The 15,470-nt window shown below is 40.2% G+C and overlaps 1 protein-coding gene across 1 annotated transcript in view; it reads right to left on the bottom strand.

Moving 5' to 3' along the window:
- Positions 1-15,470, bottom strand: part of NELL2 (neural EGFL like 2) — a 151,297-nt gene that overhangs the window by 30,007 nt on the left and 105,820 nt on the right. The window contains exons 14-15 of the mRNA XM_067314413.1: positions 12,563-12,685; positions 9,879-9,974 (exon numbers count right to left, since the gene is read on the bottom strand). Coding sequence (XP_067170514.1) covers positions 9,879-9,974; positions 12,563-12,685 — 219 coding nt within the window. The remainder of the gene's footprint in view (positions 1-9,878; positions 9,975-12,562; positions 12,686-15,470) is intronic.

Genomic DNA, 15,470 nt, shown 5'->3' with positions numbered 1-15,470 from the left:
TGGCATGGAAGCTGTGAGGACTGTAGCTCCTGACTTCATGATTTTATGTAAAGTATATCATAGGAGTGAAGAAAAAAAAAAGGAATCAGAAGTTGCTTTGCACCCTCTGCTCCAAATCAGCCAAACAAGATTTTTGGAAGACCTTCTAGGAATTTCAGATTTGACATAGTACAAACTAGGCCCATCTGGCTGGAACACTCAGTCAACCCTGTATTACCGAGGATATTTCTGCACATATATGCCAAAAAATCTTAGCATATTAATCACCAGTTAGGAATAGATATAATTAAGATAGTAGTTAACATATACTATGCCCTAACGAGTACATCAGAAAACTAGATTAACCCAACAAAACAATGCATGGCAAGTAAGCAGCATGGAGGTTCAAATTCACAGAATGACTATCTTCAAAGTATTTATCTGAACTTGAGGCAAGTCAAAAGAAGAAAAAACTGAATGGAAGTTCTCTCCAAGTACTGAAAAGACTTGGGGACACAACCAAGATATTGGATTAGATGATTAGATGGTTCACGGGGGCACAGTTCAGGATTTGAATCACTGATCCTAGGCACTACTTGGCCACATTTGCTCAGGAGGTAAACCTTAATGGCTTTCACCCATTTCACCCATGGCAACAGGAAAACTGCATTAAGTCAACCATGCAAATTAACATGGTGATTTTAGCCCACACCCTACTAGTGCTTGTTCAAATCACAAAAATCACTGCTTATTTTGAAGCATTTACAAATTTTGCAACTACAAGAAGAGCAGAAATATTATGAATCAGATGACTGATATACTGGAATGGCTTTGTAAGGAAACAACTCATACAATCACTTCCTGCTAACTTCTTCTCAAGACACCAAAAATTATATGTACAGAGGCTTGTTTCATATTACATAATTGTAGTTCAGTGATAAGTATGCAAGACAAAGTATTTATTTCAAAGTTCAGTATCAGAGTTCTGCACCAAGGTATTGAAAAATTATCAGTGACATAACATTATTCTTTTGAAGTAGAATTAGCTACTACATTTAAAGAAGACAATGGCTGATGGCATAAGATTCTTCCCGTGAGTTTGCCTATATTTTTACTATCTGATTTTCCTACAGTGAGAGAGCTTTTAAATGGAATAATAGAAAGTAGATGGGGTATCACTAAACAGACTAGTGATATGCATTACCTTAAAACCAAGGGTAGCTCAAAGAACACTGCTCCTGCCTCTGAAATCCACAACTGACATACAAAATTACCACCTTTGAGAAGGCCAAGGCTCTGAAACAGTCCTGTTTTTAAGCCCAGTCTGTGCAGTTGGGTAGTGACTTCATGTAACAAAGCTGAAGAAATGTATTCTTCAGATGCAAGTTATAAAACAAGATGTTTCAGCAACCTCAGCAAAATCATTTCATTATTTTTAGCAGCTGGGTCCTGTCTCATTCTGCTGAAATGGAAACTACAGAAAATATTAATTAAATACGGGTGCACGCAGTAACTCAGAAGTGTTTTTATTTCAGAGATTCAGCCTCTGAGAATAGAAAGTACGGTCGGATATTTACTGTTACAAGTTTTAGCTAAACCAGCCTAAACAGGAAACTGAGAACTCTGTATCTTTGATTGGCACCTACACTTGAACTATGGCAGAACAGGCCAAATTTCTTGACCCAATATGCAACATACCCAACTCTTCATAGGGCAGGTAGCCAGAAGACATACCAAGAAAATGAGGAGCACTCTGGGAATAATTCCTGGATGAGAAATGACTGCGGCTCCCCAGGGTTAGGCTGGGCATGCAGCTAGGTCCTGTGACAACCTGGCCACGTCAGCTCCAGTATCTATCTTCATTTACACAGCTGGAGACCTGGATTACGCAACGACCTGATGGCACAACTTCAGGACAGCTGTAGTGCCCATCAAGGACGCAGCCCAGCAAGCGATCCAGATCTCTGCTGCCTGCAAACCACAATTTGGGCATGGTTGACTACAGCATGGGTTTCGGGGTTTGTCCTAGGTTGTTGGGTGTTTTGTTTTGTTTTTCTATGAGAGGGAGGAAGGGGGTTGTTTTGTTTTTGCTTCCACTGAGGGCAAAAGTTTCAAGTAGCCTGCAAACTTTGGAAGTGACTTGTCATAAGTTGAAATGCCAGACTTGAGTAACTCTAAAAGCCTGACTTTCAGAATGCGATGAATCCCAATTCACTGCACATTAGGATCTATTAAAATGTTATACACTGCAGATGAGGCTCAAGTGCTATTCGCTTTTTAAAATTTTATCCAGGATCTGTAAATAAATGTAACATTTTCTTACTTCTGTAAATTCAAGTCAGGCCTTTAATGCCACTAAGGCATTGCTGGCTGAAAGTATTCTTTAAGTCCTATGCCTCAAACTTGGAAGCCTCCCCAAAACTGGGAATCTGACCCCCAAAACTGGGAATCTGACTTCTCAGGACACCAGGACCAAAGTTTCACTTCTTCTCACTTCAGAACTGTGGCACTGGAAAAAAGCAAACAAACACCACCACCTCCAGCACATGCACAAACACCATCAACTGAACAAAAATCCCAGAGGGAGCAAGCCAGGCAAGATGTGAAAACCAGCGAGCTGCAGCAGACATTCAAACAGGCAGGGGGACAAAGACAATATCATAGCACTTCTTCCTACAGCTATTGCTCTGGACAGCCCACTCCTTACTATTCGCTTCACCACCTTCCTCTTGCTCCCCTTTTTTGTTTCCTCCTTCATTAAAAAGTCCAACAACCCATGAGGATTTCATAAATGATGAACCCCAATATGCCTTCTGCTCAAGCAGCTTGTATGCTATACTTACTTATCCCAGCATGCAGCCTGCTTTGTCCAGTTAGACTATCAACTCTTTAAGGGCACTCCTATTACTCTATTTGTGCAGGACCTTGTACACTGGATCCATGAAATTGAGCCTCGTAGTATTGTTGTAGTAAATTCCCATTCCACTACCAGCAATTTAAGTTTTCATTTTAAAAAATAGAGCTGAGCAAATGACAGGTTCCAGAGCTGTTGGGAAAGTTCCTACCATGACACTTCCCCAACTTCCAGACAGTTTTCATTAGATTAGGGGCCAAGAATTTTTAAGAGTTCTGCCAAAAGTAATTCCAGTTCTTTTACAATGGATTCAATGGCTTAAAATGCCATTTGTCTCACAGTTTTAGCTTTCAGAGCCTACCTGGCCACAAGTTGATTGTGGTTGTTTTAGCTGAACACCAGCAATCAAGGGCTTAAACAGAAGCAATTCTCTTGTGATGTTAAAAGTACTAAATCAGTACTACTTAATCAGATTTTAGCAATATCAGCAAAGTTAACAAGCTTTCTGTTTACTTTGACAACGACTTCTGATCCAATACCAATAAAACTATTTTCCTAACAACTAGGGTATCAGAATTGAAAGATTTTCACAAGCATCATTTGGAACAGCAATAATCTGAAGCCTGCTATTATCATGGTCAATGCACATGAAGAAATTAATTTGAATTTGCTGAAAAGCACAGCAGTCACACATGTTAAACACTTAGCTTGTACAGAAAGCGGCACAAAACATTAGAGGTCTGATCTGTAGCATATAGCTAGCCAAATCACTCATCTGAGTTGTATTTTAATATTTTGAACTACAAATGTTAAGCAAAGTTACAAAAATTTGTTTTAGCTATATTAATTTTTTTCATTTTCCATGAAGTATTCACAAAGCTTACCTATTTTTGTTTGAGCTTTCCATCCACGAAAAAAAGAAAACATGGAGAAGAGCCAAATAATGTATTTTCCTTAAATTTGGCTATTTCTGGTAAGAGGGTGATCTCAAATTCAGTTGCCCATGTCATTAAGCAAATTGTTACTAGTAATTTATGGCTGAATGAATGTAGAGTCTGCAAGTTAAGCTTGTTCTGAACAGTTATTTTCAAATACAATAGTTTTGTGTGCCAGTTTATTTTCAGTAGTCTGCCACAGATTGTTACGCAGTAGGTGGACAAGATTCCTATGATATCCAAGGAAAGTTCACTATCAGAAAATGCAAGTTACAACCTATCATTCACAAAAAGGCCATACATATATTTCCATCCAACTTGTTACAAAAACTATATCAAAACACTAGTAGTCAAACTTTGCTAGTTGCTTTTACATCATAATTAAAAAATGGTTCAGGGGAATACTCAAAGCACAAAATGAGTGTGGGAACTCAAAAAGAAGCTGGTAAAAAGAAAAATTCAGTAGTCTTGTATATATGCACTAGCATATATACATATATAGTAGGAGAAATCCACTGTTAAAGTTCTGTCATCCAATTAAAGGGGAGTTACAGCAGTGTCAAGCAGCTCTAACAAAGTCATCTTATGCTGGATTCTTATACAAAACACTTTCCAAATATAATTTAAGATAGCTAAAATGTCTACTAAGGAAATCATGGGTTTGTAATAAAACAAGGCAGTAGTAAGTCAGGTATTTTGAAAATGTCTCAGGCACAAACATTTTCAGATTCCTTTGGTAATCTCAGCTCTCTATACAGAAGAAGACTGTGCTCTACTGGGTTAACTCCTACTGTGTCTTGTAAGTCTTGAAAATCTTTTCACACATATCCCCTCCCCTTTCCTAAGCCAACGATTGCATCTCCAGCATTAACATTGCCTCAGCCTACTTCCTTTGGGAAGAGAAACAGGAATTCTCCCATGTCTCATTTTTATGTTCTATTACCAATAAAACCAAAAAGTGCCGGAGGCTGAAATATCTGCACGTGATTCTTGCATCTGCTTCCTCATTCCATTGATCCACTTCAACAAGGCAGGGGCCACGATTAATCTAAAATGTTTCCAATAGATAAAGAATTCTAAAGCTTTGCATCAGCTCCATTAATTGCAAGGCATTCACAGTGACTACTTCTTCTCATGGAAATAATAACTGATTAACATACAGTCTTAGCTGATTCTCATCGTTATGTTACTGAGAGAGCAGTAGTTCCTACTGACACTCCAGAAGCATCCACTGGGAAGCAAAAAACTTTATGAAATGCAATGTCTGTTACAGTGCTTAGTTACACAAGGCTTCTTTTCTCTTTGAAAAACTGCATTGTATTTAGGAATCTGACATACCTTTTCCATGGCAGCTGACATGTCAGTAAGGTGAAGAGTTACAGCTATGCCCATAAACACAAACAAGCTTCCAGTGCTAATCCACCAGAACCAGGAAGCTGCTTTGAGTCATGGGTGAATGGGCTTGCCCTGAAATCATGTTCAATCTCAGGATAATTTTTGCAGAAGATTTCAGACTTCCCCATCAGAAGCAGGGTGCCAACTTCTCATCAGCTGTGCCCCATCAGTCATCGACTTCACTCCTCTCCACTCCACTGGAAGGCTCAGAGGGGCTGCTAGTCTGATCACCTCTGGCCCAATCTAATTTCCAGGCTGTATCTTTTAGCTTTTAAGCCAACAGCTGTAGCCAATTCATCAACTATTTACCTGAACTGGTGCCAAAAGGACTCGTCTATTATCACCAGCCATTCCCATACGCATCTTTCATAGATGAATGGTGAAATAGTGTATCTTCCCAACCCACACAGTGCCAAGGAAACAGGCCAGATGTCTGCTGGTCTCAGCCTCACCAAAAGTTTCAGGGGGTGCTCTGGACACCAGCAACCCCAGCTTTTCCAGTTCTGGTTTCTTCCTGTTCTAAGTCAATGGCCTGGTTCTACAACAGGAGTCTGGGCACTGGCCCCATCAGGAGGGCATAAGTGGGGACAGCATCATCCCTCCCAGGCCTGGGGAGGAATATAGAGACGCTGTTCAAGCATGCAGGAACAGAGTTAGGCAAGCCAAAGCCCATCTGCAGATGAATCTGGTGAGGGACATAAAAGGCAACAAGAAGGGCTTCCACAGGTCTTTCAGCAGCAAAAAGAAGACTAGGAAGAATGTGGGCCCACTGCTGAAAGGGGCAGGGGACCTGGTGACAAAGGACTTGGAAAAGGCCAAGGTACCCAATGTCTTCTTTGCTTCAGTCTTTACTGGTAAGACCAGCCTTCAGCAATCCCCGGTCCCTGAGACCAGTGGAAAAGGCTGGAGCATGGAAAACATACCCTGAGTGGAGGCAGAGCAGGTTAGGGAACATTTAAATAAACTGGAAAGACACAAGTTCATGGGACCTGATGGGATGCACCTGCAAGTGCTAAGGGATTGGCCTCACAATGGCAGCTACCAGTTCTTGAGAGGGAGAGGTTTCTGAGGACTGGAAGAAAACAAATGTCACTGATATTTCCAAGAAGGGCAAGAAGGAGCATCCGGGGAACTACAGGCCAGCCAGCCTTACCTCAATCCCTGGGAATGTGATGGAGCAAATCTTCCTGGAAACCATTTCCAAACATATCAAAGACAAGAAGGTGACTGGGAGTAGTCAGCAAGGATTTACGAAGGGGAAATCATGCTTGACCAACCTGCCAACCTTCTACGATGAGAAGGCTGGCTCAGTGACGAAGGGAGAAAAGGGAATGTTGCTTACCTTGACTTTAGTAAGGCTTTTGACATTGTCTCCCATAACATCTTCATAGACAAGCCGATGAAGTGTGGGCTAGGTAATAGACAGTAAGGTGGACTGGAAACTGGTGAACTGCCAGGCTGAAAGTTGTGATCAGCAGCACACAGTCCAGCTGGAGGTCAGTCCCCAGTGGTGTCCCCAGGGGTTGATACTGGAGTCAATACTGTTTATCATCTTCATTAATGATGTGGACTATGGTGCAGAGTGCACCATCAGCAAGTTTGCAGATGATACAACATTGGGAGGAGCAGTTGATACACCAGAGAGCTGTGATGCCATTCAGAGGGATCTCAGCAGGTTGGAGAAATGGGCAGAGAGGAACCTCATGAAGTTCAACAGAGGGAAGTGCAGAGTCCTGAACCTGGTGAGGAATAACCCCATGCACCAGTCCATGCTGGGGACTGACTGTCTGGAAGGTAGCTTTGCAGAAAAGGCCCTGAGGATCCTCGTGGACAACAAGTTGGACATAAGCCAGCAATGTGCTCTGGTGGCAAAGGCGTCCAACAGTCTCCTGGGCTGCATTAAGAAGACCGTTGCCAGCAGGTCGAGGGAGGAGATCCTTCCCCTCTGCTCAGCCCTGGTGAGACCACATCTGGAGTGCTGGCTCCAGTCCTGGGCTCTCCCATACAAGAGAGACATGGCCCTACTGGAGCAAGTCCAGCAAAAAGCCATGAAGATGATTAAGGAACTGGAGCACCTGACATAGGAGGAGAGGCTGAGAGGGCTGGGATGTTTAGCCTGAAGAAGAGAAGGCTCAGGAGGGATCCTATCAATGGGTATAAATACATGATTGTGGGGGAGGGTAAAGGAGACGGACCCAGACTCTTCTCAGTGGTGCCCAGTGACAGGACAAGAGTCAATGGAAACAAATTGAAAAAAGAAAATTCCATTTAAATGTAAGAAAAAACTTTTTTATCTTAAGTTAAGAATGCCAAGAATCTTCAATAAGCAATTCTTAAATATAATGTGGCATAAACAGAAGTAACACGCAATTTAAAAATAGATTTGACATCTTTAAATCAATTCTCTTCCTTCCTTGTATGTGAACACAACTAAAGATGTCTGTCTAGAAAGGGTAATATCTTCTTTGAAGATAAAGTGACTGTTCATAAAGGGAAGCTTCCACCATGAACAATTTGTAATATGAATGGCTTGATCACTTGATCCTAATGAGAAGCACCTACTGGACACTTGTCATAATCACTGGGAGCGCACTGTCTGAAGCTCAGATTTTCATTCGTGGGTGTATAGGGCACCATGTTTATGAAAACTCAGTCTCTTGAATTAACCAGCTTTTGTTTTTTATGAATGGGATAGCTCTTCCATTTGCCACTCTGAGGGTATTTCAGAGCATATGTGTTTCAAAGCCAGCAAGTCACTCAGAATCCCAGTCCTGAACACTAATATCCAAACCAGCTGACCAGATCTACATCCTTGTGACTGACCTCTAACATTTTTAATTTTACCACCAGAAAAAATTACTCTATCTTTGTGGAGGTCCACTGGACTACATATAGGCCTCCTCTCGCAAAACTCACCTACAAAACTGGTTTGGGGCTGTCACACTGGCTCCAAATCACAATGGTATCACTAGCTCTGAGTCAAAACTACGATGCTAACCTTATGTTAAATATTGAAATCAGATATTCAGAAAACATAGTATGAAGCTTCCAAAGGCATTCAAACCCAGTGAACTCTGCTGTCCCCCTCCTATACATTTCATGAAGGGTAGGAGAGAAGGGCAGTTAGACCATTGAGAAGTGCTTTAGAAAGGCATTTGGGCCTGAATTCACTCAACCTGACTTTAGGCCTGTATCTGAACTTCCTAAATTGGGAACAGAGGGGCCATGGGTTCCTCTCTAAACAAGGGAGCAGAGACAGGACTTCCAGGGAGCAATTCAGACAAGCTAGTAAGACCCCTCTCTGATAGTGGCTCTTTATTGACTATGCAAGGAGATTAAAGCAAGAATGTTTCTAATGTAGACAAGTCAGATAGGCATGTAAATCTAAGAAAGATGAATCTTAGCCCTGAAACTGTGTGTTCAGTTTGTTTGGTTGATAACAGCAGAATGCTGCAAGAAGCATTTAAGACAAACCACTAAAGGTAGCTATTTTCATACTTGAGCATTACCTTAGCACAAAATTTTTTCCAAGTAAAAACGTAACACTATTGTGAAGTGACCTGATATTCCACACTACATCATTTTCAGTCTGTGAAATAGCGAGGAATACTTGGAAACTTGCCTTTTTGACTGTTTTCTAGAAATAGATCAACAATCAGGCTGCTACTTTTCACATAGCACCCCTCTTGTGCACTGCGGTAATATCCATTCAAATACAGAAGAATGAAAACAATCACATTTCTCATCTCTCATCTCTCAAATGGACCTGAGAATACAGAATTCAGATCAGTTTGTGTTTTTCATTAAGCTGGACATGTTTACAAGTAAGATGAAAGCAATACTTGCTGAAATGACCTCTTTTCCTCTGTTTGTAAGATTTATTGAAGGCAATATAGAATGGCAACAATAGTCAATCATAGGTGGCAGACTGCCCTTTTATTAGGCATAGTGAAGCTAATTAATCAGAGTTTTTCCCTTCACCTCCTGAAGGCATGTACTGGTTAGAATGCATCTGAAAATTCTACAGCAATAAATAAAGGTGCTGGATCTACTCATTTGAACTTTGAGAAATTATTTACAGGCACTTGAGATGCTAAATATTAACATTCTACACAGTCTGCTGGGCAAAGTGCCTGCTACTGTAATTTGCATAGAACCAAGATTTAAAATAAAACTTTAAAACAAGGCTTTGTGGTACTGCCGTTCTCAGGGATAACAAGAAGAGAAAAGAATGCCTGTGAGAGAAAGTAAGAATAATAGGAACATTGAAACCTGTCTTGCAGTAAGTAAAGACTGATGAGTTAATTAGGAAGTCTTTAAATAAGAACGCAAGGTAAGGTCGGCTAGTGAACCAGTCACAAGTTTAGAGCACAGAAGTAATCAGTTATTTGGATTTATTTCTAGATGTCAGATTATCTGCCATTTGTAGGAGATACCAAAGGCCATTTCAGATGAAAAGCAAGTGTATAATATTCTTCTTAATTATGGAATATCAGAACTCAAGATGTCGTAACTCATGTTCTAATTTCTGTGGTCAATATGCTTCAAATTAGAACTATTGTAATATATTCTCTTGGGAGGCATATATGAAAAGTGAGTAACTTAGTGGCATCTACCTTTTTTAGGGCACACACTTAAAGCATTCCTTTATTCTTGGATTTACCTCAAGCATCTTTCTTGGATTACCTTCATCATAAATTCAATTATAATCTTACCAGTTTCACAGCTGGGCCCAGTGAAGCCTTGCGGGCAGGCACACACATTGGAAGCAATGCAGGCTCCTCCATTCCTACACCCATCTTTGCAAAATGCTGAAATAACAAAGCACAATATATGGTTAAGAAGGAATTAGCAAAATTACACTCAACAACTTTGCAGGTGTTTATGGGCCTCTAGCAGAGTGACACAAAACACAGTCCTGTAGTGCTCAGCACAGAGGCTGTTTTCACCTAAGGATAGAGGTCACCAAGAGATGGTTTATAGCCCCCCCACCTCATCGGCCAGATGGTCTGAGAAGACGAAGAGGGAGATTAGAGTAAATCATCTGAAGAAAACAGCCCACATATGTGCTCCTTCCCATGCACTGGAAAGCAGTGAAAGGGAACGTCTTCCATAGCAACAGACCCTGCTTAGAGCACTGCTGTTCTTCACTGCTTCCCAAATAAAGGCCTGAACCTAACAAGCACAATTAAGCACTAAATTAATTGGTCTACCTGATTTCTAAATTCAACAATTGGATCAAAATAATAAAAATAGTAATTTTGTCTCAAGGGATTTTAAACAGCTTTAAAACTTTTACCATTTACAGTTTGAGGTACATCCTTGGATTTGTTCTTTGACTTGCATCGGAATCTAAGAAGCTGTGCTCACATATTTAAGTGCAACATTATCCAGATACAGCTGTCAATAAGTGTGTGTCTACAAGAATCCCTTCTGCTGACACAGAAATGCAACTAGCCCTGATATAAAATATGGCACCTGTTTAATTGCTTCGATTGTACCTGTACTATGGAGTGAGCCACGCTGTGTTCACAAGAAACTACAGAGGAAAACTGCAGGCAAAACTAGGTGGATGAAGGTTATCATCAATGCAAAGAGTGGAATTCTGCCCAAGGGCATTAGGGTTACCCCTACATTTGTAAACAGCCACAAGAGATATGAGGTTTGGTGTGCAGCTGCTCTGTAAGGCAGCATCACTGATGAGGTCCAAAGGTGGACCTAAGAGAGAACAAGAGAGTTATGAAGTTGACCTTTCCAACTCAGTTTTGAGGCACCGGGCTTGTGAAGTAGGACCCACAGCACTGAGTGGGACACCTAAGCTTCCTGGCATGAGATGGACTGGAGCATCAGTTGGCAGCATGGGGCATGGAGAGCTGCCAAACCCAGAGTGGTCAAGAGGTGCATCCAGCTCTCTGAAGGACTCCAGCATCCAAGCTAGGGCTGTAGGGAAGTACATTTCTCAGAACGGGATACCCAGTCTGAGATCCTTCTCCGTACTGTCTTTTCAATACCAAGAAGGGAGGGAGGGACATTTTTCTTCTACAATGGGGCCAAAGGCCCTCTGAAACATTAGGTCTGCAGTCAGAGCTTTCATCCAGGACACAGAAGAGCTGAACACTGCTCTATATTGTTAGGCACCTTTTCTTTGATCCAAAGAAGTCTCAACTACCTGTTTGTGAAATGACACACAGAAGGACTGGGGACTATTCCCAAGCACAGCACAGGGCTCAGTCGCACAGACTGGGCACTCTTCTGAGCAGAGTGACTGTGGGTTTGAACCTCCTTAGCCTGATGTGTTTCTTCCCACATCCCAAAAGAGGGATAATGGCATAAATAGGGGTATTGGCTGACATCTCTTCCTCTAGCCATGTGTGTGACTGGAAGTAGGTATGGCTACTGTGTTTTACAAAGAGTTCATATATATTAGGAATACACAGAAAAAAAATGGCACTAAGGTGAAGGAATAGCTAGTGCTAAGATCTTAATCAGGTTTAGCAATTAAAGAAATACTGGGTTGCTTAGCCTCGATAATTTGCATAGAACCAAGATTTAAAATAAAAAATAGCAGCAGAATGTATCTATGGAATATAATCAGTGTTAATTCAGGACTCTTAGATTCTGACACCTAACACATGGGGGGATTGAGGTGCAGTTTCAGGGAATCCTGGGTATGCCATTGCTATGGCTAGACCACTTCTCATTTCTGAACCAGTCCACTTACAGCTGTACTACCTGTACTGTCAGATATCACCAAATCCTATGCTAGGAGTCTGAAGACTTCTGAAAATTTGGGACCAAGTACCAAGTATTACCTCCTCTGATGTGAAATACAACAGGAATTATAAAAACAGCATTGTATCTCTGGAAAAGCATCTAAGACTATTAATATAATTTTTAATGTTCACCAGTGAATGGCAATGTTAGAAAATAGGGCACCAGCTCCCGGGTAGCAAAGGTTTTGTGCACAAATGTCTACTACTTTCCTCATTTACAATGGAGAGACACAACATACCAAACAATCTTCAGTTCATCCAAGCAAAATAGCAAGTGACTGACAGTGGAAAATATAGATTTGATAATATTTCCACAACTGTAATTTTGTTGGTAACAATGAGTTTTCTTGAATGGGGTAGCATTTACAGAAACTTAACTTGGGACAGAAATGAAAAGTAGTTACTCCAAATTTTAGAACATACTATATATATATATGCATCATCTTCAAATTACTATGAATGCTGTAAAATGCAAAGTCTCATGCATCATGCTCATGAAGACCTTTTCCTGGGTGCAGAACCTAAATGCCTAGCATTTTGTCCGTCTTCCTCAAGGTCTGTGAACAGACTGGCATTAACTCATCCAGTCCAAGGACTGCTGAACCTGAGGGTCTTCAACAGCTTACCTTTACATATGGTCCCATTTCCTGTGTAACCTGGCTTACAAACACAGTTGTGCCCACCTACAGTGTTGAAACAGAGAGCGTTTTCATCGCAGTTGTGCTGGTTTGTGATACATTCATCGTGCTCTGAAAAGTGAAACAATAATAGTATGCTCTTGAATTTTGAATATACAACAAAATAAAAGCTTTATATAGGTTTCAATGTTAAAAAGAGACAAACACAGTAGTAGTTACTAGACCGGGCTAGGTGAACATGTAGCCATGGAATAAACAAGGGTATACATTTTTAGTACATACTTGTATATGCTAAGTGTGTTGCAGCATGACTCCACTTCAGTAATGGGGAGCTACCATCATTATATTTTTCACGTTGGCTACAGTGTTCTCGTAAACATTTGCCAAAAAAATGGCTAGCATACTACAAATCCACATGTTAGATCCACTGTACAATTTATTCATGCAGATTTATCTTAAGCGGGATTCACAGGGTTTCCTTTGAAAAGCTGAATAATGGTGCGAGTCACACATTCCAAACTGCAAAAAATATGATTAGCGGAAAGCAGGACTTCAAAATGTAGCCCACACTTTCCTTCACTTCATTGTGTACACAGCTCTTGTCTTTATTCAGATGAATTAAGTAAACTGAAAATAAAGGTCTACATCCTGTTCAGAGTATGGGACTTTCATCATGGGGTGTTCTAGCACCAGAGTTCAATGGATTTGACTCTTCAGTTTGGTGACTAAACTTTGACATACTGGGGAAATACCACTTTTTGGATTAAATGAACAATAAAGACAATAAGATTTTGAGTTAACCTGAAGCGCACTGCTTAATCTGAAAAAAAAAAAAAATTATTCTGTAAGTGTTTAGGTTACTCAACATTTTAATGTTTTAGCTTGCAATTTAAAAAAAAATGGAAAACGTAATTTCAAAATAAGATGCTCTAAAGTATCATTTCAAAACATCACATAAAGTGATCCAGCATTTTTGAAATGAAATATGTTCGTCCGAATGCATCAGAATGAAATGTTTCATTCTTCTGGAAATCTTCCTTATGCTTTCTTTAATTCATCTAACCATAAATAATTTCAGACTCTCTGGAATCTTTTATTTCAGGAAAACTGAACATTTTGGGGAAAATAAACATTACCTAGTTTCAATCAGCAGACATGGACTAACCCACAGGTAAGGTTTCCATAGCCATCATTCTGTCCAGGGTCTAGCAAATTTTATTAGTTTAGCTTATGCTTGTTCCGTCTATCTGATCCAAGTCTTAAATCTGGAATCGGATGTTCCTTCTTCCCTGGCCTTGGATATGTCACATTGCTCTGAAACTTGCACTTTACAAATAAGAGCTGAATCCTACACATATCCCACAGGGTGGTCGTGAAAATTAATTTGTTAACATTTGCAAATCACTATGTAAATGTTCAGCTTGCTATTTCAATACTGGCCATGAATTATAGGAGTATAAAACTGGCAAAATGGATCTACATCTCTAATCCGTCAATAGCTGTAAACTGACCTCTAGCAATGGCAATTACCAGTTTTTAAAAATGGGGGAAAATCACCAAAATATAGCTAACTAATTTTAAATACTGCACAAGGGTTTTTTTTGTTGTTGGATTTGGGTGGTTTTTTTCTTCTGTATAACACTTACCTGACACCACACTTATAAACAGGGACTTAAGTGTCTCTTATATAACCAATAATGCTGTTATCAGCCTTCATCCCTTCTGAGCAAGTCTCTTACTGAATGCAGCAGAGCATGGGCTGCAGGCCTCAATCCTGAAGCATAAGATTTAATTACTTTACTCTCAGCATGGATAACTAAAATTGTTAATGTTCACCAAAAGATCTGACCCTTCCAGACTCCAGTTAAAATATTTGACTCTGACCTCCTGCCACAGTGAAACCTCTTATGCTGGTTGAAACAGTATTTTTGTTAGATCACTCCATAAAACAAAAAAAGGTCATGATTACATAAATTAGCTACAAGTATCATCTATGTTGTAATAATACTCTGGATTTCTTGGTTTGTGTTACTATTGTGATATTATTTAAGTATGGTATGCTATTTAAATAATAAATATTTATTATTTTCTCATTTTTAAAAGTTCTATATAACATACAAAAGGAAATTAACTATGGAAATGTGAGAAACATTATGCATTCAGCAGGCCAAAATATCTTGCAAAGCCAGTATCTCAGGAGGTAGCGTATATACAAAAATACATCACACAGGTAGACTCGATTCAAAACGCTGAATTTGGCAAATTAAATATCATGCTGAACAAGGAAGTGCAACCAGCCACCCTGGTCCTTGGGGATGCAACAGCATCCCTGGCACATACAACACCTCTTTACTGTGGATAAGAGCGTATGAGAGAAAAGCAGCTAATCACAGGCTGTCATATTAAAAGGAACAGCTCTAAGCACATGCCTGTGACAGCTCTGAAAGCCTGTGCAGGCATCCAAAGGCAGGGCAACTGGTGCGGCCCTTACGCCAAGCAAACTTACTCTTGGGTTTCCAATACAACAAAGTATTAAACATATGCATAACTCCACCTTGCAGAACTGTGGCCTTGAAGACCATTTGCACTGTCCTTTGAAAAAAAAGGATTACATTACACCTGACTGTACTTTCATAATATTTAGTCTCTGAGCAGAGACAAACTAGTAAGTCTTTTCAGATGAATTTTTCTTCAAGTGTATGGTATAGATAAAATTAACCTTTTAGCAGTTAAGTAACAGAGCTTGGATTCAAAGACAATATGCCTTGTTCCCTAGTCTGGCAGTAAGAAACTTCAGCATCTCATACGCTCCTGCAAGACAGCTCATGGAGGATGCCTGCTAACATTTCAGCAACAGGGTCCAGCACATAATCAAAACTGCAGTATTATCAAAACA

The sequence above is a fragment of the Apteryx mantelli genome, chromosome 1, assembly GCF_036417845.1.
Source record: "Apteryx mantelli isolate bAptMan1 chromosome 1, bAptMan1.hap1, whole genome shotgun sequence".
Classification (NCBI taxonomy): Eukaryota; Metazoa; Chordata; class Aves; order Apterygiformes; family Apterygidae; genus Apteryx; species Apteryx mantelli.
The sequence above is the reverse complement of the archived record's forward strand: the minus strand, read 5'-3'. Positions and strand labels throughout refer to the sequence as shown.